Source organism: Boleophthalmus pectinirostris, unplaced genomic scaffold (assembly GCF_026225935.1).
Source record: "Boleophthalmus pectinirostris isolate CB_2022bp ecotype Guang Dong unplaced genomic scaffold, ASM2622593v1 HiC_scaffold_12, whole genome shotgun sequence".
In the NCBI taxonomy this organism is placed as follows: Eukaryota; Metazoa; Chordata; class Actinopteri; order Gobiiformes; family Gobiidae; genus Boleophthalmus; species Boleophthalmus pectinirostris.
The window spans coordinates 18482615-18509380 of NW_026571018.1; the positions used below are offsets into that span (position 1 = coordinate 18482615).

A 26766-nucleotide genomic window follows, 5' to 3' on the forward strand; every position below is an offset into this window, starting at 1 on the left:
GAAACAAATGCACTCTGTGATTTCACCCACTCTTGCTCCAGGCGTGTCTCACAGCACAACACAACAGAACAGCACAGACTGCTGCAGACTGTGGAGGGAGGTACATCTGTTATACAGGCTGAATGCTACACGTCTCTAAGCTCTGATAAAAAGCTATCATATAGACTACATATTCTCCAAATTATTTTGTTAACTTCATTTGTATTTAAAAGGTGTATTATGTAACTTTCGTGGTGTAGGGTCTGCTACTTGTCTCCCACAGATTTGTTGCTTTGCATGGATTGTTTCACATTATGGCTTTAAACATATCTATCTTGCATTTATTGAATTATGGGACTGTTTTATGGCTAAACCTACTTTGATAAACATGCATTATTTTCTGAACACACTAAACCACCAATCTGACCTGTAACATAGCATGTCACCATGGAGATATGCAAGAGTGAATCTGTCCATTCATGAATTTAATTAAAATATCTTAAAGTGATGGACTACATTATAAGAGCTTTTAGACTTTGTGAAAGGCAAAATAATGTAATCCTTTGCTGTTCAAGGCAACATGACGGTTTCATGTGGCAAGGGTGCCCTCTGGTGTGTCTTTTAGAAATTGACAATGTGAATTAAATACAAGGTTAAATGTGGAGCTATGAACTCATTAACCCATGCTTACAATTCAGAAATGGTCATTCTAATATTTTAGCAAGTACTGCTGGTAATGAGCTCGTATTGAGATGAAAAATGCCACACACTCAAATATATATATATGACACTTGTTTTACTACAAACAACAAAAGTACAAATGCGCTACAATTTAAGGCCGTGTGCTTCAGCTGTAGAAAAGAATATTTAGAAAAATACATTTACAATTTGACTAACAGCACATACATTTTCTACAAAGTGTAATAATACAATACACAAAACAATTACCTTCAAACATCAGAGTAATAATTTATTATCGTCTGGATGGTTGACCATTTTTGTTTAAAAATTATTTAATCATTCTGTACAAAAGTATGTGCTACAACAAAAACAAAAAATACCTAAACTTGACCAAAGCTCTTTCATGAATAGTTAGCCAGTATCCCTCTTACATCAATTTAGGCTTAATTTTAGTAATTACTGTATTATGATTTTGCTTTTATTAAGTCTAGTCTAATTCTGACCAATACCATTAATTATTTATTCACTTTTTTGTGAATAAATGAATGGTTATGTGTCAGAAACCTGTGGTACTGAGTCTATAGTCTGTGCAGTGTGGAGCTGATGATGTCCATAAACGTAGCCTCCACACAGTAGCACAGCTGCACGTCAGGGTCTGAGCCCCCCAGTTCCTCTGCTGTTCTCTGGGCTGACGTCATAGAAGACCCTCCTCCAGAGACCATCACCTCTTGGGGTTTCTCTTTCATGTACTGAAGGCCTGAAAATGGGAAAACAAAAGCTACTTAAAACAGTCAAACTACAATAAACAAACAAATGGAACATAACCTGAAAATAAAAAATAAATCTTAACCTCATGTTGTGATATATAGATATATATATATATATATATATATATATATATATATATATATCATTTTTTATTTATTTATTTATTTTATTTACTCTTACCATAGAATGTGTATATATAAATCATCTTCCTTCTAGTCCCAGGCTGCTCATTTCAGTCTTAAAATGTTTGTATTAAGCCACTCTACATGATCCTGGTGTTTTTATTTTGCTTTTTGACTGTGTTATTCCTAATATGGAGCTGGCTCCAAGTTTGCCCCCATAACCACCAGCCTCAGTGAGCTTCATTTGACTGGAGCCAAATGCTCACTTAGTTCAGTCTACGGGTCTTATTAAAAACAAACTACTTTCAATATTAAGTTCTTGAACATAAACATGACATTTTAAAATCATTGCCATTTAACAAATCCACAAAAAAACAAAAACACAACATTAAAAATGTCTTCCTCTGAACTCACATGCTTTTACTGACAGAGGACTGTCTCTTTACAAAGCTGATCATTGACAATTATAAACAATAGTCCCTCACTTAAAACTTGAGTGCACAGACCCACCTTAAAATAAGTGCCTCTGTCAAATAGTTTTTTTCTGTAATGCAACTGCCAACTATGCAGTAAAGACATTAAGTTGAGCATATGGTAGTACATACGTGCGATCAGGGGGTCGATGTCTCTGGCTTTGGTGGCAACATCAGAGGCACAGACCTGTCCGATCTGTACCAATAGAGCAGCCACATCATCGTACAGCGGAGGGAAGGCTTGGCAAAACGCAACCAGGCATGGCAGTGTGGGCATGAAGAAGGCAAAGCGCTTGGCATGGGTCAGGACTAGAAAGAACAACCGGAGAACAATGAGTATTTACAAAGTACAAGATAAATACCATCTATATATTATGATTACAAAGTTCTGCACAAACAAGAAAGCACCAGAAGATGGCACCCAAGTTCAAAAAACACAACAGTTTACTTTTCACCAGTATTGTAAAGTCTTGCAATCATCAGATTCACAATTACCATATAACCATAACTTTTCTGTCCACTGACCTGTGAGAAGTGTCCCCATGACACTAATGGCTAAACGGGCCACACTGAGCGACTTGGGAAGGGCATATTGTGTACACAGATGTGATAGCAACTGGATGGCAAAGATCTATAGGAGAAAAACTATATTACATTATGTATATATAATTTGCTGTTGCCACTACAGTCAAAAAGCCAACACATTTGTTTTAAGAGTTTTCTGGAGAGCCCAGTCTCTAGTGCTAAAAGCAGTTAAAGACAGAGGCCTCACCTGCTTCTCCAGCTGGGGCTGTGCCAGGAGCTCTGGGATAAAGTCCAGACAGATATGAATGGAGGGGATGCCTGCTACAGTCAGAGGCAGCAGAGCTTGAGGGTAACCCTGACAAAGAAACAAAGCAACATAAGTCAGATATTCAACACTACTTTTACTTCATTTTTACTCATTTATTATAACCAATTTACATTCCCTAAAGTCCAACTTGTAGTAAAAAAAAAAATTACCTGAAAATGGACGAGCTTGGCAATGTTAGGATCAGCGATAAACATCTGGTGCAACAGACAACAGATGAGACACTGCACCTCCCTGAGGTCACTGAACAGGCCTGACTCTGCTGCTGTCTCTGTGCTCCCACTGGCTCTAGCTCCAGGGGTCTCCTCTTTGGATTTCACAGGCAGAGGGTCCCTGATGCTCTTCAGAAGGCTCTCTGTGCTGGCCCCCAACTGCTGCTCCTCTGTGTTTGGTAAACACACCTCCAGAAGGATCTGGACCGCAGCGCTATCCTATTAAAACACTGTTCTGTTAAAACCATCGTCCAGTATTTTTAAATGACAGGTCATTTTGAGTTGAAAAGTGCAAATACCTGAGCTGCCAGCAATGCGTTCTTGAGCTCCTCTCGCGTAACCTCAGGTGTGTCTGGTTGCCCGGGCGCCCCGAGGCTCGACACAGTCAGACTCTGCCGGTCAAAGTCTGCAGTCTCCTTTAGGTGACAGTGGAGGTATGCTTTGGAGGCCAACAGGTATCCATTCAACATGTGAAGGACGATATCCATAAAAGGAGGACACCTACACAAATGTTACACCAATAAATGTTTGGGTAAAAAAAAAAAAAACAGAAAATATGCAAAAATAAAAACTAAATGATTCTTTGATGCTAAACAGAGGCGGTTACCTGAAAACTCTTTGGTCACAGCGGAGGACGATGAGAGGGTCGATCATCAGGTCATTCTGGGTGTATCTCTGTTGCCGGAGGAGTTTGGCTGAAGGCTGGAGAGCGTTCACTGTCATCACCCACAACCTGCACAACAAGCACATTTACAAAAGAACATAGTTTAATTTTATTACAATGTCAGAGCCACTACAACAGGTCGAAAAGGAAGAGGGGAAAGGATTCTTGCTCTTACACTCACTACCTTGAGTTTTTTGGCCCCCAGCAGCTTGTGTTACAGAGATGCCCTTGAATCAATAGGATGTCTGCTTGGAGCTTTAGTATCCTAGTCTGGTGGGCCTCAAGGCAGAGCAGAGGTCACTCTCCCCATGTTCATGTAACTGCTTAGCTCAATACCAAAAATCTATTCAAACTATATTCATTTAACACTGAGCCCAGGGTTAGAAGTAGCAACTGGGACTTCCAGGGGGCTCCATTAAATCAATTTACACACTTGTGAAGCAACTATAGCACTCAGCACAACACTGAGGGATTATGGTGATCCAATAGTGAACCAGTGTTGAATCCAACTGTAACGCTTGGTTTAAATTCACAGAGTTAATTTGTGTAGTGCCACTCATCACTTAATTCGATTAAATAATGTTTTCCCCGAGGGCCATACTCAAATCAAGGCATTCTCAAATGCAAAATATTAGGTAATATAATCCATTGTTACACTGTAATATTAATGAAAAACCATCTGGATTACAGCAAAGTGTCCAGGTCTGATTTAGAACCTACCTTCGGGGCATCACAGTATTGAGGGCCATCCACAGCTTGTTGAGAGTTTGAACGATCCTCCGCGGGACTGACGGTTCCAGCAGCAACGCCATACTGGTCGTAAGCGTCTCTGCGTACGGGATGAGATCAGCAGGTGGCAGTAGAGAGAGCTGTTCTAGGATGCGCATCAACCGTGGACTGCTCGAGGGTAACTTCTGGAAAGCTGCAGACATAATATTTTTTACTTTTAAGTTTATATGTATGTGAATTGTTCAACTAGGGTTCCATTATGATGTCACTATGGTAAAACTGTGAGAATAAACTTGACTAAAACATACTTTGTTCACTAGTGAGTCCTTAAATGTGGTCAAATACTGGCTAATGTTAAGCTGCAGAGGATATTTTGTTTTTTACTTCAAAGCGTACATATGCTATGTTACAATATAAATGTGCAGTTTTCAGATAGTTATTTTTCTCCTTAAAAATTCCCTCTGATATCTGTGATGCATTGAGCCTCTGTCCTCAGCTTCCCTCTCACCCTGATGAAGCTGGCTCTGCGTGTATCTGCAGGTGTTGCTTGGCAGCATCATCTTTCTCAGTAAAGGCAGAGTTCCAGTCACTTCCTCCTCACAGACCCAGTCCTCCACCAGACAGAGGTGTGGGTAGTTTGTAGCCAGCAACCTCAACAAGGCTGAATGGAGACCTATTGGAGAAGGACAAGGATTTAGTTAACAATTTATATTTTACACAGGCAAAAACACAGACAATGCCTTACCCCCAAGCTCCTGCTGCAGTCCCTGAGCTTGGGTAACCAGATACTTGATGGGAATTTGGTCCATAAGGGAAGCCGAATATGACTTGGGCTTTCTCTGCATAGCGGCTGAAAAGTATTATGAAATTACAAAAAAAAAAGATAAGAGTAATGTAGTACTGGAGACAATCTCAGCAGGTGATTTTTTCATAACGAATCAAATTTGAATAGAGATTGAGAATCATGTCGATCGGTCTACAGCCAATACTCTAGTTAAAATGTAAGGTTTGGAGCTGATTTTGGACTTCAGAAGAAATTTGGGTATTTTTAGGTTAAATGACACTGATTTATGTAATGAAGCCATTTCTATTTTGTATTTAAAAAGAGAAAAAAAAAGGTTTGAAAATTTAAATGAATCAATGTGAGGGGGAAAAAAACTCTCCCAGCCCCAATTCCTCAGAAACCTGTGGTGATTACCAGTGCTGATAGCATCATTATTTCTTCTCTGGCTCTGTACTTGGGTAAACAGAGCAATTAAAGGGACAGGCATAAGTCTCACATAAATCTAGCCTAATGAAGGGCAGTTGGAGAGCTCATCATAGGGGAAAATAAACACTGACGAGGCTAACTGCTAATGTTCAGTCCACCCTTAGCCTAGCACCCATAGCCAGTGCACCTTCCACCATATGTCACGCACACATTTATTTACTGTACAAGAGGAAAAGGGCACATAAATTCATTACCTAATTGCTTTGTGCTGGCCAACAGGTTCTCCTCATAAGACAAGATGTAATAAAGAATAAGAAGTTGAGTTGTGATGGAGTAACGTGGCCGTCCTGCCCCTCTACTCCCATCAGCGAGCTAATAAAAAAAAAAAAAAAAAAAGTCAATAAAATAATTCAATAAAAAACATTAAATTGGACTATAAAAACGCACTGTGTAACTTTTCTGGTGAAGGGCTCACTTTCTACTTTGGGGTTCTTATATTGTGCCAGCTGGCTCAAAGGGGCAGTCATAGTGGATAAACTGACTCATAAACAAACTCATCAATACAAATACATTCCTGAAGAGGTAAAAGAAATAGATATGACATGGCTTTTTAGGTACTTAATTACACACACCTTGAATATTTTTTGTAATGTTACACAGTACAGCATTAAACTTACTCATCTCCACGTAGACAAGAAGGGGATGGTACAAGGCTAAATTGGCTCGGCCTGTGGAGAGGCGCATGTTTTTTATTTTTAAATAACCCAATAATAATACCCAACTGAAAAAATGCAAAACTGATGAGTTAATTTGTCATACTTCGGAGCATTTTGACTAAGTTATAACATCTCCATAGAGACATGTAAGTGGCGGATTCCTACCAGAAAAGTTACATAGTGCACCTTTAAGTGTTTGCCATCAGCATACCCCTGCAGAGTTTTGAAACACATTGAGAATCTCCTGCTCTGTGATTGGCTGATTGGTGGCCTCTGGGTTGGCTTTGGATGCTGGAGTGAGGATGGAGTTAATGTATGCGTCGATGAGTGGGATCAGCTGAGTGTGAATCGGGGTAGTGGTCTCACAAAGCTGCCGATAGATCCAGTCCTAAACACGTAGAAACAAGGACTTAAGAGAGGAATTGTTTATACTAATTTGATCTTATCTTATTCTTCCGGCATACCTTGATGGAAACTTTGTGCTTGGTGAAGGCACGGCTCCGAAGCAGCTGATAAATACAGTGGATGGGCAAGAATCCTGTGATGTTGGCACTTAAATTATTGGTCACTGCCACCCTGACAGCATGAGCAGTAACAACCTACAGAGACAAAGTAAGCCTCAGATATAGTAAAAAAAAACAACACTTTTTAAAGCTATAAGCATAGATCTATAAAATATACCTGTTCTGTAAATATTTCCTGTGTAAATATGGTCTTCATTTTGCTTAGAGAGCTGGGTTTGATGGCAATCTGAATAAAACAAAAAGAGGAAAAACACAAAATAAATTTTGAAGGTAGAACACTAAACACTATTAATGTCTCTTTATGTTTTATAAGTGCTCTCTAGTAACGACTGGATGCAGTGCTTGTACTGAGAAGGAGTCTAATTTAGCAGTGTACACTATATTAAGAGGAAGATAATTCAAAAGTCACTGATATTAAAGAACAGCAGCTGAAAGAAATAGTTTGGGGAATGCAAAATTCCTAAGCATTGTCCCATGTTTGATTAATCATACAGTCAAGGATATTGCCAGAGCTGGAGCTGGTCAGTCAGACTGATGTATTGATTACTGCTTCACTTCCTCCTCCATCTTACCTTCATCCCCAAAGTAGAGCACACCAATTCAATAATAGAGCTGAGCTGGTTGCTATGGAAATACATGGCAACCAGTAATAGCATCTCTCCAAAGGAAGCAGACACGCCTGCGGCACTGTGAGTGAGGACAGGGAAAGTCAGACTTGTCATTAATCTTACATCTTACGCAACATCAACAATACAGGTAAGAAAAATACTCATCTAACTCCAATCACATAGTCACAAATGTGATTAATTTACCTCTCAAAGTACTCCTCTTCTTTTATCATCCAACTGAGCCACATAACCATGAGCTGCTCCTGCTCAGGGGTACTGGACAGAAAATGACAATTTAGTTTAATGTTAAAATAATATATAGAAAATGTTAAAATAATATAGAGAAAAATCATAATGTATGTACAATGTTGAAATATGAATACTTTGTACCTGACCAAAGTAGGAAAAGCCAGCAGCTTGCAGAAAGAGAGGGAAACAAATCGGACTCCTGCAGGCGTGGCTGGAGGGCGACTGGTCATCAGTTGCAGCAGCTGCTCTGATTCTTCATCTGTGGGTCTGGACCAGAAAACATTCTTATTACTAAATGAAGTGAAAGTAAAACTACTCAAATCAAGACTTATTCTGTGACTCACCTGAGACCTGCTATTCCCATGAGTGCACAGTAAAGGCGCAGCAGAGCACTGGCCTTCACCACGTGTTCTTCTCTGAGCCCTGAGCTCCCACTCTCCTCCATGTCTCTGTCATTTGGGACGTGGGTACTGCGGGAGCGAGGCAAGATGGCCACGAGCTCCAGCAACAACTGGCGGCGCATCTGCCACAGCACAGAGCTGCTCTCCCTTTTACGCTGCACGGAATAATACAACATAAGACTTCAGAATTTTCTAAAACAGAAAAAAACAACTATATTTAAGACAGAGGCCTTACTTGCTGCCCATTGCGAATAAACATGCTGAACCAAGTGCGGACTTTTCCATTGGTACCCAAAAGCAGACCACTGACATAAGAAACAAGTGGACTGACTGCATCATCTCCGGCATCTGGTTTGTAATCTAAAGTCAGCGCCACACCAAGACCAGGTAAATGACACTCCTCCACCTAAGGAGACAAGGATGGAGAGTAATATAATAAAGTAGCTTGTAAAAATATACAATTTCTTTACATATAATAAAGGCTACCAAAATGTTGTGCTAATACAGACAGGCTTAAAAAAGAATGTAACTGACCACCATGGCTCGGATGTTGAGGGCTTGAGATGGGTTCATCTGACACAGTTGTCTTAAAGCTTCAGTTCTACGGCGGCCTCCAACGCTCTCCTCATCCTGACGCTCACCATTTTTTATTAGACCTCTGCAAACTGCAGAAAAAAATACAGAAAGCTGAATGAGAAAATGCAATAGCTCCAAAGACTTACATTAAAATCTTGTTTTCTCACTTAATTACAACTGCTAGTAAACACCATTCGAACTCCCTTTCTCATGGTTTATCAGACCTTATAAGTTACCTTCATTGAAGCTGTCAGGAACATTAGCTACCAGCAGACACAAAAACCAGTCACCATTACGAACATGTAGCAAAGCTTCGGCCACATCCGCTATCGGTAGTAATGATGGAAGTTCTATAAAGAGAGAACACAAATCATATGCTTTATTCTGAGTACTGTCATGACAGATGTCATATTCAGACCATGTCTATACCTGCTTGCAGAATGCAAAGAACATCTGCAACTTCCTCCAAGTAAACAGGACTTTCAAACAATTCTGAGGGCTTCAAGAAAAACTCTCCATTTGAATCTGCCACCTTCAGAAAGACAAAAAATATCATTATAGGTTAAAATGCTGTACTATTATCAAAAGAAAAGTCAAAAGACAAAAAACACAATTGTACCTTATTCATGATTACCAAAAGTTCACTTAGGGCCAGTCGAAGTCTCCTAAGTGGATCACTGTGTTCAAACTCCAAGGTCAAACCATGTTGTAGCTGTGACACCAGAATGCTTTCCCCATTGGAGCCACCAGCTTTGTGTCTGAAACAAAGCAAAGTGAAGGCATCACAGATAAAGATAATAATAATAAAGTGTACATATGTTTGCAGTGAGACTCAAGCACCAGTTTTACCTCAATTGTTGTTCTTTTCGTGCATCCTGCTCCAAAGCATGAAAGTCCACAGACAGCAGAGCAACTATTGAGTTGACAGCCTCCACTCCTGAGAGCAGGCGGAGGATGAGCTTCTTGTCCTGTGCCCACGTTTGGCTCTGGTCTGCGGGGGCACACAGAGCCATCCTCACGAGACAGGGCAGTAGCAGCCTCAGCTCCGGGTCACTGAGAGCCGCTAACCTCACAACATCCACCTTCTGCATGGCCTCAAAGGCAAAGGAGCTCACGAACTGCAGACCCGCACTGTCCCCCATCACTGCTTCACTGCAAACCCCATGCACATGCAGTTACAAACCATTGACTATTATGTATGAACTCATCTTCAGAGCTGAGGATGCTACGATGAATGCCATGTTTCATGGCAAATGGATATTATTTTCTCAGTAAGGTTTACGTTTAGAGAATGACACATTGTAGAGTATGTGTTTTAGCATGAAAGAAGCTAATCTAGCTGTTGGGCGACTATCTTGCAAGTTTAGTGATAGTAGCAAAAAACAATATTACCTTAATTACTAAATAGGAGACAGGATAGACAGCCGCGCTACTGAACTGGTGAGTTTACTGCGCTTAACCAAGAGGCTTTGGCGACTTTTCAGCGCTGCTTATGGCTGCTTATGATCATTGTTGTCATTCATTACACAGCTAAGCTAACTATGCTAACAGCGCTAGGGCTAGCCGATGCTAAGCTAACGAGCTGATCATCATCCGATTTACGCGTGTCCTGTGCTTGGGACGGGTCTTTTGTGATATAAATAAAGCACAAACATTGACAGAGTGATCCTTACCTATTTTAGTGACCAGCCCCAGTGCCTTTGCGTAAAGTTTGAGCACAAAGGCCTTCAGACCTCAGCTTCTGGTTGTGCAGCCCCCCTCACCGGGGAGTCACGAGTGGGTAGTACAAACCGAGAGAGATGTTATGATCATGCCACTCACGTGTGGACATGTCACCGTCATTATATTCACAGACCAGTATAATGAATATATCTGGACCATAGACGATATTTACGTGTGGGCAGACAGATAGTATCATGAAAAGCACTGCCCTGTTCCCTGACAGCACAGCTCACACCTCCAGTGCACTGCCCATTTACCAGCGCTGGAAGAAGTACTTGATTTTGTATTTGAGTATAAGTACAGATATTGGAGGAAAAAAAAAAAACCTCAAGTAAATGTATTAAAGTAAAAAGTAGTTATTAAAGTAGTTTAAAAATGTACTTAAAGAATAATAAGTAAAAGCATTTTGCCCAGATTTTGAGTTCTAATAAAACTTCAAATGTAGTGATATTGACAAAGATTTGAATTAGAATTTTGTTCAGCAGAAACAACTGAATTGAATTGAGTAGTTTTTTTTTCTAGCTGTATTTATTTGTATATTTTGTTTTCTGAAACTACAAACATGTTAAAAATAAACCCTTCAGCCTTTTCTGCAGGTCTTACATAATAATAATAATAATAATTTAAAAAAAAAACTTTTCAGTCCTATTCAAAAATGTAATGTAGAAAAGAGATACTTACTCTCAAATGTAGTGAAGTAAAAGTAAAATGCATCTACTATAAAATGTACTTAAAAAGTATCTTTAAAAAAAAAAAAAAAAACTTCATTACATTCCACCACTGCCATTTACTTACTGACTTTTTAACATATGGAAGTATATCATTATTGCAACATTCACATTTCTAGCACTACCCTTTGTAGAATATTCCTCATTTGTCTCATTTTTGTGTTCTTTGAAAATACCAGATTTTGTGCAAATGTAAAATTAGTTACATTAACTTTTGGTTCTAATATTTCCATAATAAGATATTTTACTTAAGAAACTTAGTACTTTACTTGATTAATCTAAGACATTGTACATTTTTGACTACTGCTTCACCTGTCTGTAGATACATACATGTCTATACAATATCACCAACCTTTCTCTTAAAAGATCTTGTAGATTTTGCCCATTTAAAATGTCAAACATCTGCCCCTCCCACAAAGCAATACACAACCACAAGCATTAAGTTGATGCACTTTATTCCTAAAACAGAGGCCAAACCATCAACTGTTGGTATGGCTTTCATATAATTATTTATATAATTTTTATATATTTATATATTGCCGTTTGGTTTTGTGTCTAAATGTGTTGTATAAAATACTATAGACAACAATGTACCTCTTTATTTGAACACAGTGAAGTTCATTGCTGTACAAGTCCTTTGTAGCTACAGCTTTGCTGCGAGTCCTTCATGCTCCATGGCATGAAACATAATTCTCCTTTAACTCTTCTGTACATTTTGACAATACAAATACTTTGTCTCATTACAAAAATAATACTCTAAAAGCAACCTACTGGTACTTTGTTCAATTTTTATGCTTTTTTCCACTGTAGTTTTTAATTAAGACAATTATGTATATCTTAGACCAATTGCTTTAAAGCGGGAAGGTAATATAAACCTTCCCTATTTTATAAAATGTTCAGAAATAACACAAATTATACATTTAAAAACTTACAATAAATAAGATAAGATGCAGGCATTTCATTTGGATACTATTCTATCCAAAGGAATAAAAGCAATTCAAGGTCTTAAAATTCATAATCCTTTCTTGAGTTTTTCCATAATAAAATGTCCCTTTTCTTTGAATTTCTTTACAATTACTGATATTTCCTCCCAGTACAAACTGGCCAGTGACAGCGCCACCATGACACTTCCTTATTTTCTCTTGGTTCCTGTCCTTTCCCTTGTTCTTCAGGACCACCTCCACACAATACAGGACCACCTCCAAACAACACAGGACCACCTCCACACAACAGCTGTTTCTCTCTTCGGTCTTTGGAAACTGTTGTGCTGGTGCCACTCATTTGACCTCTGCCTCCTTTGTCTCGAGTGTAACAGGCTCCTGGTTATAACATGTTCATGATGAAGTTGTACATCTGATTGAGCACCACAAAGTGAATGGGAAGACACGAACGCCGATCCTGCGTTGCTGGATCACATGTCAGCCAGGAGAGGGCGTTGTACTGTTCCAGAACAAATCTGTACAGAGACAAGATGGTTCCACATTAACAGAAATATTTGCTGATTTTTTGCTGTCAAGTCTACAGCTAATCCTCTGCCAGTAAAAGCATGTGGTAAAAACAGGAAATATGCCATAATAATAGAGCATTGTTTTGTTGTATTAATAAAAATAAATCTTTACCTAAGTACATCTGAGGTCTGATTGGAGTCCAGGGGATGGGTGTGTTTGCTGTGTAGGAGTTCATCTGATTGCACTGAAGACACATGGAGGTGCAAAGAGGCCTAAGAGAGAGACAACGGTCAGTCACACATATTAATACATGATCATATTAATACACGCTCACTACGTTTACATGCACGCCAGGAAAAATGGATAACTGTGCTAGTCCAATTTAAACAGACTTATCAAATCCCAGAAGCAATACCAGAAACTGAGCCTGATTATTAAGGTGTCAAATCTCAAAGATCCCAATAACACATCTGGAGAAGCTGGCATTAGGCGCAGATTAGGTAGGAAAATATGAGACGTGTGTTTGGACGTTAACTCACTTATTTTAGATCAGTGATGTTGAACTACAGTCCCTCTACCACAGACTAGCACAAGTAGTTTCACTGTTTTGGAACGCAATGCTGGAAAGAACAGTGAGCAGCGCAGTTCTTCCAATGAGTAACCTAAATGAGATGTTGCTTATCTATTTCTTCCAAGTGTATGTGTAGTTATAGGTTATAGGTATGATAGCCTTTTTAATAGTAATTACAGCTGCAAAGTTTTAGAGCCAATGCTAAATTACTAGATGACCCTGAAAGTCTCATACCTCCCAGTTCACACCAATTTGGTTCTTTGACTTGCATGTGGACTGGGACAAAAGTGTTCTTTCTCTGTGCATGTAAACATAGTGAAAGTATAATCCAAGCAAAATGGCCGACTTAAGTACCTTGAGGAAGAGTGGACATTGGTTTTGAGCTTGTGGACAGGCTGACCAGAACCAGTCGGGTAGTGGTCCGGCTTTGGCTGTGGAGACGAAATAGCCCAGGGCCAGTGGCTGCTGTAGGAGGAAGGGGACCTCATCGTGCGACTCCATACGATCTGTGCTTTGGCCCTTTAACATCAAAATCATCACTGTCAGTATTCTTAAGTGTTAACAATGTAAACAGCAACAACATCCAAAACACCTGTAATGTAATATGTAATCTATGAAATTTTCTGCAGGACAAAATAAAGGACTACACCAGTTAGTTTACATATTTCAAATGTACTGTGCAGTAAATACTAGTATCTGTCACTTGCCACAACATTACACTATACTACATTTCTAAGATAGCTTTCAAAGAACAGATTTCACAACAGAGGGCAACTTGTTCCATTATTGTAGAGTATGCCGAGATCTGTTACAGCATTTGAACCCTCACCTTACTACCGTCTCCCCCGTGGTGGTAATGCGAGCCCCCTGGGGAGTGAACTGGGGAGTTGGTTGGGGAAATGATGATGTCTGGATCAACCAATGCAGTTTCTTCTTCTAGCAGGTCTAAGATTCCTATAGCATCTGACCCATCTGTAAGGCAAATATGAGTTTAGTTAATGAGTTTGTAATTATTAAAACTCCACTATGTAACTTTTCTATTAAAGGGACTGCAAGCATGTGAAGTCACCAGGCCAGGTAACAGGTACAGATCTGTTTGTACCTGTTATAAAAGCAATAAATGCAACGTTTTGCATTTATTCATTTTATAACATTTATAAATACAAAACTTAAACGTTTAATGGCATACTGTGGAACTTTCTATGCAAGTGAAAAATATAGATATCATATTCCTCTTACTAAAATGATTTTGTTTTTCACCTATATCAGACAATAAAGGCGGGAGATGTTACCATGGAAACATGTCAACCTATACTGATGAAAAAGTAAAACCATCTCCAGTGAGACACGCAGGTGAAAAGTTACAAAATCCACCTTTAAATCCATGTTAAAGGTTCTCTGTGCAACCTTTTTTGGTGGAGGGTCTGCCAGCTGCTCGTTTCCATGGAGATGTCTTTGCTTTGCCTGTCATTTTCTATAGTGCACCATTAAACATATCCATTTCCAAAGAAACAAGCAAGTGATTCCACAAGGCCAAGTTACAGCTCAGATCTGTGGAGAAGTGACTACACTGACAATGAGAATGCATGGTTTTCAGGTATTTTTGAGCGATAAAAATACCTGTAATTTACCTAACATAAGATAGATATGCTTTACTGTGGAACATTTCAGGAAAAGCAGTAACATCTTCAAAGAGAAATTTAGGTAGCTAAACCTCTACCTGAAAAGTTGCATACTGTTTTCATGGTAGTACTGACCAGTGGTGGCATTGAGGATATCCAGGTTGGGGTCGATGTTGGGGTAGTTTGAGTTGGCCACTTGGACAGAGGCGGAGGTGGGGAAGACCAGGATGTGAGTGCAGGAGGTGTCCTGAGGAGTGCTGAGCTGAGACGTCTGCATGGTCAGAGTGGTGCTTCGGCCAAACACTGAGCCCGTTGATACAGAGTCTAAAAGAACACACAAGAAAATACATAAAATTTAAAGGTCCTTTTTTATACAAACATGACTCTAGTGAGCTTTAAAGGTACATTGCGTAGCTTTTCTGGTGGAGGGTCCGTCAAATGCTTTTCCCTGTTGAGTTGTAGTTGCTTTGTCTGGAATGTTTTATAGTGTAATATTACATTTTTTATCTTTGAGACCAAACCAGATCAAGTTACTGGTCAGATCTGTGGAAAGGCAACCCTGCTCACAATAAGAATGCCTGTATTTCTAGGTATTTTTGATCTATAAAACCAAATGTAAAATATGCAGTATTATGATTAATGTATGCCTACATCATTTGTGCTGGATATTTTATTTGGCGTTAATAAAAACATTTTAAGCAGCCTAAATTTGTGGATGTGGTCTAATCTCATGCACATTTTAGACAATTCCTTTCCGCTTCTCCGTGTTTGATAGAGCTTAAGAAAGCCAACATCCTCATTTTGTGGGATTTGCGGGTGGGAGTGGACAAAATATCACAGATGTGGGGCGGAGCAGGAATGAAAATTTCATTTCTTTGTGGGTGTGGGTGGAGCGGGACTGCACAATGCGGGTGCAGACGGGAACGTGACTGAAAATTCTGTCCCGCGCAGACCTCTACCTCCAATGAAAAAGTTACAAAGTACACATAAGTGTTTCCTCATCAAAAACATTCCGAGAGTTGTGTTTTATTTCATTCACATATGTTTGAGTAATCCTTTATTATTAGAAGAGCTTAACCAAAACAAAAAACAATTCCAGATATGTTTTTGATGAGGAATCAAGATTATAACATAGATCAGAAAATAGCTAATACAGGCCTGTTGACAATATTCACTTTAGCTGCCCCATCTGCATTAAATATTACTGGCCTAAAATGCTGTGATGTCATTTGAAACTCAACAATACTGATGACAGCCCCACACGTGACTCCAAAAATAAACCCACTGATCTGCCATTCCATCACAAACACCAAAAATCAATGCGGCCAGGAGAGGGAGAGCTTTATGAGCAAATGGTACATGATCTCCCACCACCATCAATCCACTCTCCAGAAAGGTGACGCAGTGTGTGATTTAAAGCCATCTGTCACCCACAAACCAGGCTGCGCTCATAAAAAACATACTTCAAAAAGACATCTGGATATACACCAAATCTACTTTTTATTACTTGATTTTAGTACTTGCTTAAAGAAGATATATTATGCTTTTTCGGGGTACTTTGTATTAAAATGCAATATAAGTAGATCATTATTTTACTTTTTGTTGATTATAAACTGATCTAAAAGAGCTAATAAAAATGTTTTTTTTGGCTGAAACACTACATTGCTGACCCCACCTCTTCACAGTGGAATTTCACCATAACAAGCATCAGATTTTCATTTATGCATTTGTACTGTTGAAAAAGTATGTGACATTTTTACAAGTATGTCTCTAGAGTCTGAATTTTTGGAATAATCACAAGTAATTACAGAGCTGTGGGCCGGAGATAGGGGGTAGATGAAAACAGGAATTTTCTGAGCACCCAAACCTCAAATGCAATGACAATACAGGATTACACAAACATACAAGACTTACTCAAAATACAACTTTGAGTAAGGTAATGTTGAGAGAACAGTATAATAACCTGGGGAAAAGCTTACAGACACCCATTTTCATAATATGCCTGTCCCCTTTAACCAAAAATTACCAATAAATGCAGTATTTTCGTATCAGACACAAGAATCCTTTTGGTTTAATTGTAATAAAACACAAAACAGAAAAGTGCCATGATTGTACCTGGCATGATAATAAAGGATCCTTGTGGCTCCATAGCAACAAGACACACACTGAGGATGCTGGGAGTATCCGAGGCAGAGATTCCACACATTCGGCACATTTCTTTCAACCGTCGGCTTAAGGACTGCAGGTTTCTCCGACTCAGCAGGATACTCCAGTCTGCAACATTAGAGGATGTGAGAGATGTAACATTTGAAAAAGAAAACACATACAAAAGATGCTATAATCCTTACCTTTTAATTCGCCGTGTCCTATCCTGCCCAGTCGACCAATCACAACCCTCCACGGCACTGATGTCATCTGCACGAGCCCCAAACACCAGTCCCAAAGCTTCTGTAGACCCAACCTCCGCACTGACCCCTTTTTCCTCCGCGCCCTGAACGAAGACATAGCAAAAAATAAGTAAGTAATTTTGTTTAGTAAGCGTGATCTTTGTGTTGGGTGTTATGGATGTCAAATTTAAATTTAAGATGGCTGGGAGAGGAAATTTGCAGTTTTACAATTATTAACAACTTTCTATGAATTAATAAAAAAATTTATATAATCCTTTTATTCATAGTGTAAGGTATTACCACCATTTGGCATGTATCAGCTTCTGAATGAGTAATGTTAAAGAGCACATATTACACTATTTTCTGATCTGTGTTATAATGTTGTTTCCTCATCAGAAACATACACAGAGTTTTATTTTGTTATTTTGTTCATTCACACATGTTTAACACAAACCCTGCATATTTAAGATGAGTATTTCTCTTGAACATAAAGCACTTTAGCTTTAGCTTTAGAGTTGTCGACTAATAACAAAGGGTTACTCAAACATTTATGACTGAAACAAAACAACTCCAAGTATATTTTTGAGGAAATAATAACATTCTAACATTGCTTAAAGCTCACAAAAATCTATTTTGTGTAATATAAGATCTGTAATGTAACATAATACTTTTCAGATACATTTAATGCCATAGTGTGGAACATTCCAGCAGAGCAGTAAAATCTACATTAGGCAATGATGTGGTATACTCTCCACCAGAAAAGTTGTAAAAGACAGATTTAATATAAACTTTATTTTCCTTAAATTTAGCTTTGTTTCTTTTTTTTTTTTTTGCTTATGATTTTGCTTATTAAATTTTCATTATTATCTTGACCAAATTCAAATCTTCATCACTACAGCCTATGTATTTGTATTTATATGTCTTCTTCTAAAAGGAGCTTATACCTGTTGGGCACATCAATGTTTATGATGCATGTCTCCAGGAGTTCCCCATAGAGGTCTGTGCATGTGGCCAGGAGCCAGCGCTGGTCATGTGACAAACAGTATCCCACAAATAGGACGTTGTACTTCTGCGACGCTTCACCGAATGTTTCTCCGAGTTCTGTCTGCTTGTCCTTTACTGGGGCCAAGATGAAGGGAGGGGTGTAAAGGCGGACGCATTCTGGTCTCTGGTTATGGGGAAGGGAAAAGACAAAATTATTTAATAAACACTAAAGCAGCAACCATGTAAAAATATTGGAAAAATAATATATTAGTTAATATAATACTAATACATCAGTGCCTGAAGATGAACCCAATTTAGGGTTAGTCCAGTATCCCCCTTTGTCTAAATGCGGGAGAGAGAATCCCATTTTGGAAATCCATGAGTGTCCAAACCAGATAATGGAAAGGAAAATTATAGAAAAGCAAGGTAGCAGAGTGTTACCAGGACACTCTTCCAGTAGGAAAAATGAAGTGTGGTCTGACTGTGCTAAAAACCTGAAAACCTCATCCAGGGCTGAATGATTCTGCAAGTCTCTTCTTTGTAACTTTTAGCTGCTAAACTATTACAGGAAAGTTTTCTGAAATGCTGAGCACTAAATACAGGGTTAGTAGGTTAGGCTTTATGCACCATGGGATGCCATAGGTATACAATATAAAGGCTGGAGAGAACATTACATATTCTTTTTGTTCAAATAATTGCAACTGTTGCTTTTTTGACTGATTGTAAGGCACAGGTAAGAATGTCTCAAGTCCATCAGATTGAGTGGGAGAGAGTTACAGAGTTTGGCTTTTGTGTTGATCAGAAATCACCACACACTGTCCCTCCTGTTAAGAGAAGGGTCACTTGTGCCTTGTGAAAAGCTTTGAGTTCAGAAGAGGAGCTTTTGGCACTATGTTGTGTTTACCTCTGAGGACTTGAGGGCAGTGTCGATGGCTAAACCAGGGCCGAAGCCTGTCAGAGACTTGACATGAGTGGAGGTGGGCAGTGGTCTTCTGCACTGGGCGAACACGGTAAAGGCCAAAGATTTGAGGTGCTGGGCGTACAGATGGCGATCTATACCTCGGACAGGCTGTAGCAGATACTGACAGGGCACAATCTGAAAGGAAGAGTTAGTGCTTGTTATAATGATGATAAGGAGGTAAGGATATTCACAGCAGCTATAATGAAACAATGCTATAGCCCTCATGAGACTCACCTGAACAGAAACAGCATTGCGAATGTGAGGGGGCAGGAAGTCAAGCATTTCTAAATAGCAGCGGAGCAAGCCCAGAGTCCAGACATTGGAGTGGCCTGGCACTGCACCGCTGTCAGACTCCTCATAACTGAAAGGGTCCACAATGTAAACGACGATGGCAGGGGGATATGTGATACCATGGGACTCCCCGTCAGTTGGAACGCCAACCTTTTCCCGTTCCAAAGTGCTGCAAATAAAACATGTTTTAGTGCGAATACAAGTCTATAACAGTAAATAACTGAATGAAGAGGGTTTACATGTGGTTTAGAGCTGCACAATATAATAAGGTATATTAGTAAATATCAACATTGCTATACTGGCCAAAATTATAAGCAATATTGCAACAAACTAAATATATAATAATAACAGCTGAAGAAATTTGCAATATAAAACATTTAAATCTGTTTTTAAATGAATAAGAAAGATTGTATGTATTATTTTCCTTACTTAATCCTAGGTTTAATATTGGTTTTATCTATGTAAAGACTAGCTTAAAAGTATGTATATTTTTATTGTATCAAGAAGTATATGGCAAATTCACAATAATATTGACATTTGCATATTGCAATCTTACAAAATACTGGAATTTTGAAAATATCCAAAATGTAAATGTGCAAATGATGAACTTTGATCTTTTTTATTAGTGACAAGACCCTAGAACTCACTGCATTACTACAAAAATCTGCATTTTAACAATATTAATTTTAGCTTCCCCAATTTGTATTAAATATTACTGGCCTATAGAAAGCTGTGATGTCCTCTAACACTCAACAGTAGGCACTTGTTATTGCAGTACCTTTCAGGAGGCTCAGTGGATGCCTGAGTCTGGCTGTTGGAGCTATCGCCTGAGGGGCCAGTGCTCTGAGCCCCAGCCTGCTGTCCCAGCTGTCCACTCTGGGAACCACTTCCCTGGACCTGAGTACCCATGCTCCCAAAAGGGGGATAGGAGCTTGGCTTGACAGACGCCATGCCACTGCCAGACTGGCCTGAGGAATTCTGAGTGTTTGATGATGCAGAACTGTTTCCTGATGCACTGTTGTTGCTGTTGTTGTTATTAGAGCCCTGCTGGCCGCTAGAGGAGGAGCTAGACTGTTGTGTGGGCGCCTGACCAGAAGAGGCAGGAGAGAGCTGTGTGAGGAGGGACCCATCCAAAGACTGTGATGCGAGGTATGGAGCTGAAATAAATACAGGTAAATATAAGTAAAGATAAAGGTCCTTTATTACGCAAAACTGAAGCTTGGGCCATATTACGCTATTTTCTGATCTCTGTAATAATCCCTGCATATTTAGGAAGTTCACCATTGTTTTTAAACTCCATACACCTTCACTAGAATCATTTGGATAATTTTGGCACTGGAAATTTTCATCTCTACAAAACTAAAAGTGAAAGTTTAACCTGAAAACTACCACTAAATGAGCTTTGGAAATGCAGACAGATTAATAATTAAGGGTTACTCAAACATGTGAATGAAAAAAACACAAATTCAGATATGTTTTTGAGATCTATAACAAAAAAAAGCATAATATGGGACCTTAAAACATTAAAAACATTGTTAAAAATAAAGTACTAAGAATAAAATTGGCACCTACCAAGGTCATGGCGACAAACTTGTGCATAGAGTTTAAGCTTGGTGAAGGCATCACTGTTGCTGCTGGCGGCTTTGAGAAACCAGTCGCTCACTGGCTGCTCCGAATGATTCTTAGCTACTGTGCCTCCAACAACAACAATCCCATCTGCGTAACCTTTTGAAATGGGTCGGTGCTGGCCCAGCCGGCAAGACTGTCAAGGAGAAAACCACAATCATTATTAGTTGTATTTAACAAGTACTTATAATAGTGTTTATTGATTTTCCAATATTTAAAGAAGACATATTAGGGTTTTTTGAGGGTATCTGGTATTAAAGTTACACATACATAGATAATTATTTTACATTTTGTTCATTGTAAACAGCAACACAACAAACTCCCTGTATAAAACTTCAGTGCTGATTTCATCGAAGCAAGCAGCAGATTTTCATTTGTGTTTTTACAGCTTTTACAGCTATATGACATTTTTCAACCCAACATTTATGACTACAGAGTCTGAATTTCTGGAATAATCAGGAGTAACTACAGAGTAGTAGGTTGGGATAGGGAGTAAGTGGAAAAAATAATTTTCTGAGATCTCAAGCCTTAAATGCAAGGCAGTACAAGTTTACTCAAACATGCATTTAAACAATCAAAATACAACTCAGTTATTCAAGAGGAACCCATGTCAAAGTATTGTTAACATTTTATAAGAGTCGTTTTTATATAATATGTCCTCTTTAAGGTTGTATTGAGGGCTATTGTGTCTTCACAGTACCTCATAAACAGCAGTGAGGTCTCTGAAAAAGCTTTTGGCACCACTGAGCAGAGCCTCATTGTCAGGACAGACCACCAGGTACCCAATGTCCCGCTGGGAACCAAAAGGGTCCAGTAACAGCTTCTCCCAGTAGGGCAGGCAGAACGGCGACAGAACCACGAAGTCAAACTCGTAGCCCACTAAGAAGGTGGGGATGGGGAGGGGCTCGGGGGACTCGTCAGTGCCTGTGGGAGAGAGGAAACAAAAGACAAGAGCAGGAGCAGGTCAGAAGAGAAACGGGACCGATCAGTCAGATGCACCTCCACTGGGCTTTACAGTGTAAGGGCATAGAGATCTGACAGCATTTTCCATAGGGGATTAGACAACACCAGCAGCTACACCTACAAGGATGTCACAGTTGTAACAGTGGTGAGGCTACAATTTAATTACATACAGTGGAGGGAAGTAACTGAATACTAGCAAAAAAAAATTCCAAAATACATATTCTGAATTGTAATGTTCATTAACGGTATTTGGTTACATCTAGGAGTGGTATCTTCAAAAGTCCAATGCACATGATAACTACCGTTCCTTACTAAATAAATACATGAACAAATAAACTTTTCCATTTGGTGGTATTCAGAGTACAGTTACTGTAGTTCTATAAACAAAGTAATACATGGCAGCACTTAATCATGATATTTAGACTGTGAATCGCACAGCATTAGTGAGAAAAACAGAAAAAACAGCTCTTGCGGTGTGTGCATGTGTGATTTTTCCTTCTCTAGTGATAAAAAATACATAACAAACAGTGCAATAACCACAAAGTAGCTTCAGTCTTAACTGAAATATAATGCAACTTTAAATTAATATATTCCAAGAATTCAGAATACCATGCATCAGAATATATCAGAATATAAAATGCACTGTAAAGCAAGTATTCAGTATTGTGTAGCTAAATACATTCACTACTTATATAACATATAATGAGGTTTTTCATGTATATCTAAAGATTGCATTACCATAGGACCCTCTCCCAGCCATCTTGTGAAACTGTTGCCAGGTGAGAGGGCCTTGGACACCCCATGACCTAACTGTCCTCTTCTTCTGAATTGCATCTTGAAGAACAGGCTGCAGCGACATCAGTACTCTCAGTACATCCTGAGAGCATAACGAATTCACATCTACAACTGGGGAATAAAAAAAGCTTTGGTTAATTTTTCTTATACCAATAATTTAACATTATTTGAAGTGATTGCTTACCATTTTGCTTGGCCCAATGATGCAGACATGTCCCCTTGACCAGCGCCTCATCCACCTTGCCCCCTGACATATTGTCCATAAATTGCCTTCCACGTTCTAATGCCATATAACAGTCTCCGCGATAGTCTCTCTCCTCCACTCTCTGGCAGGGCGTCCTGGTTAAGCCCCGTGTAGCGATGTCATCCTCCAGGATCGAGATGGGTGAAAAAGGGTTAGTGCATAGTTCTTGTACCAGGCCAACCAGCTCATCCGGCACACGCTCTCCTCTTGCCATACAACTCCCCTCCAGCGACGTCAACCGTACCTCCTCAAACCTTTTCTCTGCTTCTCGACTAGCATCAGACCCCCGTCCAATGATATCCAACTCATCTTCCAGAAAGAGGCCAGAATCGTTGCCGTATCGCCGGTTAACTATGGCGCTGAATCCGCAAGTGCATTGTTCCTGAGCTTCTCCGATCGGATCACTCAAATAGACCCCTACATCGGCCCCTTTGATATTCATGTTACAGACGCAAATGCAGCAACTATCAAAGTTACAGTCTTTGAAAAGATTCATGACCGACTCGGAGAGGATGAGGGTAACGTAGAGGCTGTGGGCTTCGGGGATAGGGGGCACTGTTGCTGGTTCGACAGAGTTCAAAGGTCGACAGGTGGAGGGGGTAGAAGCGGGAGAGTACAGGTCAGGATTCTCATATTTGAGCGAGCCCTGGACACTGGAGGGTCCTCCGCGGGGGGTTCGGGGAGTGCGTGGAGTTCTGGGGGTGGGGGCAGAGAAGCGTGGGGTCGCTGGTGACGGCAGTATCCCCGCACCACTGTTACTCGGTGGGGCACTGTTGGACATGAAAGGGGTGTGTGTCTGAGGAGTGTAGTCCTGCTCCATTAGGCTGCCCACACTAGGGATATTGCTGAAAGGGAAAAAAATGACAAATGAGGAAAAAAGTATTTAACAACACCAATTAGTTATCACGCAAGTAGATTAAATATTTGAAGATATATTAGTAGAATGGCAGTTCATGCATTTCCAAACTAATGAGGGTTCATTTATAGAGTAGAAAAAATGCAACTGGAAATACAGATTACACTGAAGTAGGGATGCACTAATCCAGCTATGACGTTAAGTATCTGCCGTGCCGTTATCCGCTATTGACCAATATTATTATAATTTGGCTCAAAACATAGTTAACTAATTACAAATTCAATTGTGCTATGTGACTGCTATTTCTCCTGCAAATAATTATAGAACATCTTTGCATGAATTCAAACATTATGAGAAGTCCTCGGTCAAACTCAACCTGAAAATAGTGTTAATACATCCAATCTAAGGCCCAGTCAGGATATCGACTGAACAGATATCATGGAACTGATACGCAATATACAATACCACTATTGGTATTAGTGCATCCCTAAACTAAAGACTTATATTTTACAAGTAGTTTATTAAGAATCAATCAGGCTTAGTGTCTATTTAATTAAAGATTACTTAATTAAGGGTAGGATTAGGATTTACGGTTAAGGTGTTGCGTAAGTCTGGATCATAATTAACTTTTTGTTTATTATGAAGTCTTCATGTTTTATTAAGGCAATTAAAAGTGTAGTTGTTATAAAGTGTTACTGAAAAGAAAAACACTACTAAGTCACCAAGCAAGTCAATTAAATATTTGTAAATATATAAGTAGTATTTGATGCAATTCCAAAACTAACAAAGCTTTACAAAGAGACTTGAAAAATGCACTAAGAAGTACAGCGAGTAAGAAAGATGTGGAAACAGCATCAACATGAGGTAAGGTTTATTTTTGGGTTGGCAGGCAACAGAGTGTTAAAACATAGGAAGGGAGGGAGAGAGAGAGAGAAGTGGGCTGGAAATATAGGAGAGGTGGAGAAAGGTGGAGAGAGCACATAATGTCCCTGGCAGTATATGGGGAACAACTCCTCACACAGGGCCATTAGGAGGAAGTCCCAGTGCAGCACTCAAACTGAGCCAGGACAGGCTGCAAGAGGCTGCAACCCAGACAAGCCACTTCTGGATATATGCCAAGAGTACCTAAGAGCATACTGCCTTTCTATCTGTATAATCTAACTTAGTACATAGTAGGGTAGTGCTAGGCATTGAAACCTAATAAAATTAATGTGTTCCTGTGTTAGTGTGTGAATTCAAATGTGATTTTTTTTTTTTCATTACTGATTTAAAGGTCTTCCACCTGACCCTCCACCTAACTTTTATCTATACAAAGTCATTTAGTACTTATTTGAGAGATAAATAACAGATACTTAAAACATATGGATCAGTTTTGTCTCATTATATTTTTGTATAAATTAAATAAATATTTCAGTCTCGTTATCAGTAGATATTAACAACCATAATATAAGAATTGGTACTGGAACTGAAAAAGCTGGATTGGTGCATCCCTTCCTAGAATGTTCCACAAATATGGCATTAAACTGATCTAACATGCATTTACTTAATTACTTACTAATGTTTTTACAGCTCAGAAATACTGGTAGCAGGCCTGTCTCTCCACAGATCTAACCTGAAACTTGGCCTAATGGCACCACCTGCCACTCCACGGAGATAGCTCAGTTTAATGCCATACTGTGGAACATTATAGACAAATAAATTAGATCTTTAAGATAAAGACAAGCAGTTGGCTGAACTTTTACTGGAAAAAGGTACACTGTGCACCTTTTAGCCCAGATTTCACTAATAAACAAAACAGTAACAGCACGCCTTGAGATTGCTATTTGAACTAAGTTAGTGTGATACCTGTCTTTGTTGATGAAAGTCATGACAGGCATCTCTCGGCCCATGGTCCAGCTGGGTCTGTAAACACACTCGTCTGGGAGCTTGATGGGAGGTAAACATTGGCTGGGCAGTGTCTTTAGAGGAGCGAACATGGAGCAGCCCACAAACGCCTGGCACAGCTCGGGCTTGTAAACAAACGAGTAGTCCTACACATCAAAGCACATCTTTAGTATTTGGAACAGAGATTTACACAACTTTAAACAGAAATAACTGTCTCACCTTGATCTCTGATGGCTTAGGGCTGCAGAAGCTCTCCTCCACCTCAATCTTGAAATGTCCTCCCAGAGATGAGAGTCCTTCCAGGGTGGTCATGCCTGGGGTGGTCTCCATGCTGCCATAGTCCTTACTGCACATGTTCATGGGAGAGTAGCCCATAATGTGCTGCTCCAGTGAAGGAGGTGTGGGAAACATCTGATGCAGATCTGCAGAACCTGAAATAACACAAGCAACTGTCAGCTGGGATCAGAGGGAGGTGGATGGATAATTGATGGATAGATTAAAACAAATCACTGCATTGACTCAACACATTTAATGACTTACAGTTTACAAGATTTTGTTTACAAAGACAGACTAAAAGTTTGAAAACTGTCTGCATTTCATCTATCTCACCACCAGGGGGCAAAGTAAAATGCAAGGAAATACCACATCCACATGGATTGGAGAGAGTGTAAAGGGAGGGCACAATAGAGTATACTTAAGATTTAAACCATAAGTCATGTAAGTACGTCACAAAAGTAAACCAAACACAGGTGTCAGTTGTGAACTCTGTTGAAGACAGAGACACATACTTATACATGACACAGGGTCCAGAGATGGTTTAGACTCCTTACTCCCAAATTTCTCATCAGCTCCATTCACGGGTCGTCTGGAGCCAGGCTGTGAGCACAAACAAAAAAATAAAATAAATGAACTGTTTAAACAT

The 26766-nt window shown here is 39.5% G+C and overlaps 2 protein-coding genes across 2 annotated transcripts in view; both read right to left on the bottom strand.

Moving 5' to 3' along the window:
- Nucleotides 1-760: 760 nt before the first annotated feature.
- ints2 (integrator complex subunit 2) lies at nt 761-10733 on the bottom strand. Its single transcript, XM_020930225.2, has 25 exons — nt 10436-10733; nt 9612-9914; nt 9382-9520; nt 9192-9294; nt 8999-9112; nt 8721-8851; nt 8422-8592; nt 8130-8341; nt 7927-8052; nt 7741-7812; nt 7501-7615; nt 7086-7154; nt 6869-7003; nt 6616-6792; nt 5943-6060; nt 5224-5328; nt 4987-5151; nt 4470-4671; nt 3693-3818; nt 3385-3586; nt 3026-3304; nt 2796-2903; nt 2549-2654; nt 2156-2332; nt 761-1417 (listed from the first exon to the last, which is right to left on the bottom strand). The coding sequence occupies exons 2-25, from the start codon at nt 9902-9904 to the stop codon at nt 1239-1241; spliced, it is 3624 nt and encodes a 1207-aa protein (XP_020785884.1). The 5' UTR covers nt 9905-9914; nt 10436-10733; the 3' UTR covers nt 761-1238.
- Nucleotides 10734-11650: 917 nt separating this feature from the next.
- Nucleotides 11651-26766, bottom strand: part of med13a (mediator complex subunit 13a) — a 48736-nt gene continuing 33620 nt past the window's right edge. The window contains exons 12-29 of the mRNA XM_055148225.1: nt 26633-26720; nt 26064-26275; nt 25806-25990; nt 23045-23949; nt 22804-22971; nt 21803-22026; nt 21049-21238; nt 20255-20633; nt 19420-19645; nt 19129-19320; nt 18185-18408; nt 17202-17344; nt 16969-17127; nt 14989-15177; nt 14061-14203; nt 13586-13750; nt 12832-12932; nt 11651-12668 (exon numbers count right to left, since the gene is read on the bottom strand). Coding sequence (XP_055004200.1) covers nt 12536-12668; nt 12832-12932; nt 13586-13750; nt 14061-14203; nt 14989-15177; nt 16969-17127; nt 17202-17344; nt 18185-18408; nt 19129-19320; nt 19420-19645; nt 20255-20633; nt 21049-21238; nt 21803-22026; nt 22804-22971; nt 23045-23949; nt 25806-25990; nt 26064-26275; nt 26633-26720 — 4026 coding nt within the window. The 3' untranslated portion in view covers nt 11651-12535. The remainder of the gene's footprint in view (nt 12669-12831; nt 12933-13585; nt 13751-14060; nt 14204-14988; nt 15178-16968; nt 17128-17201; nt 17345-18184; nt 18409-19128; nt 19321-19419; nt 19646-20254; nt 20634-21048; nt 21239-21802; nt 22027-22803; nt 22972-23044; nt 23950-25805; nt 25991-26063; nt 26276-26632; nt 26721-26766) is intronic.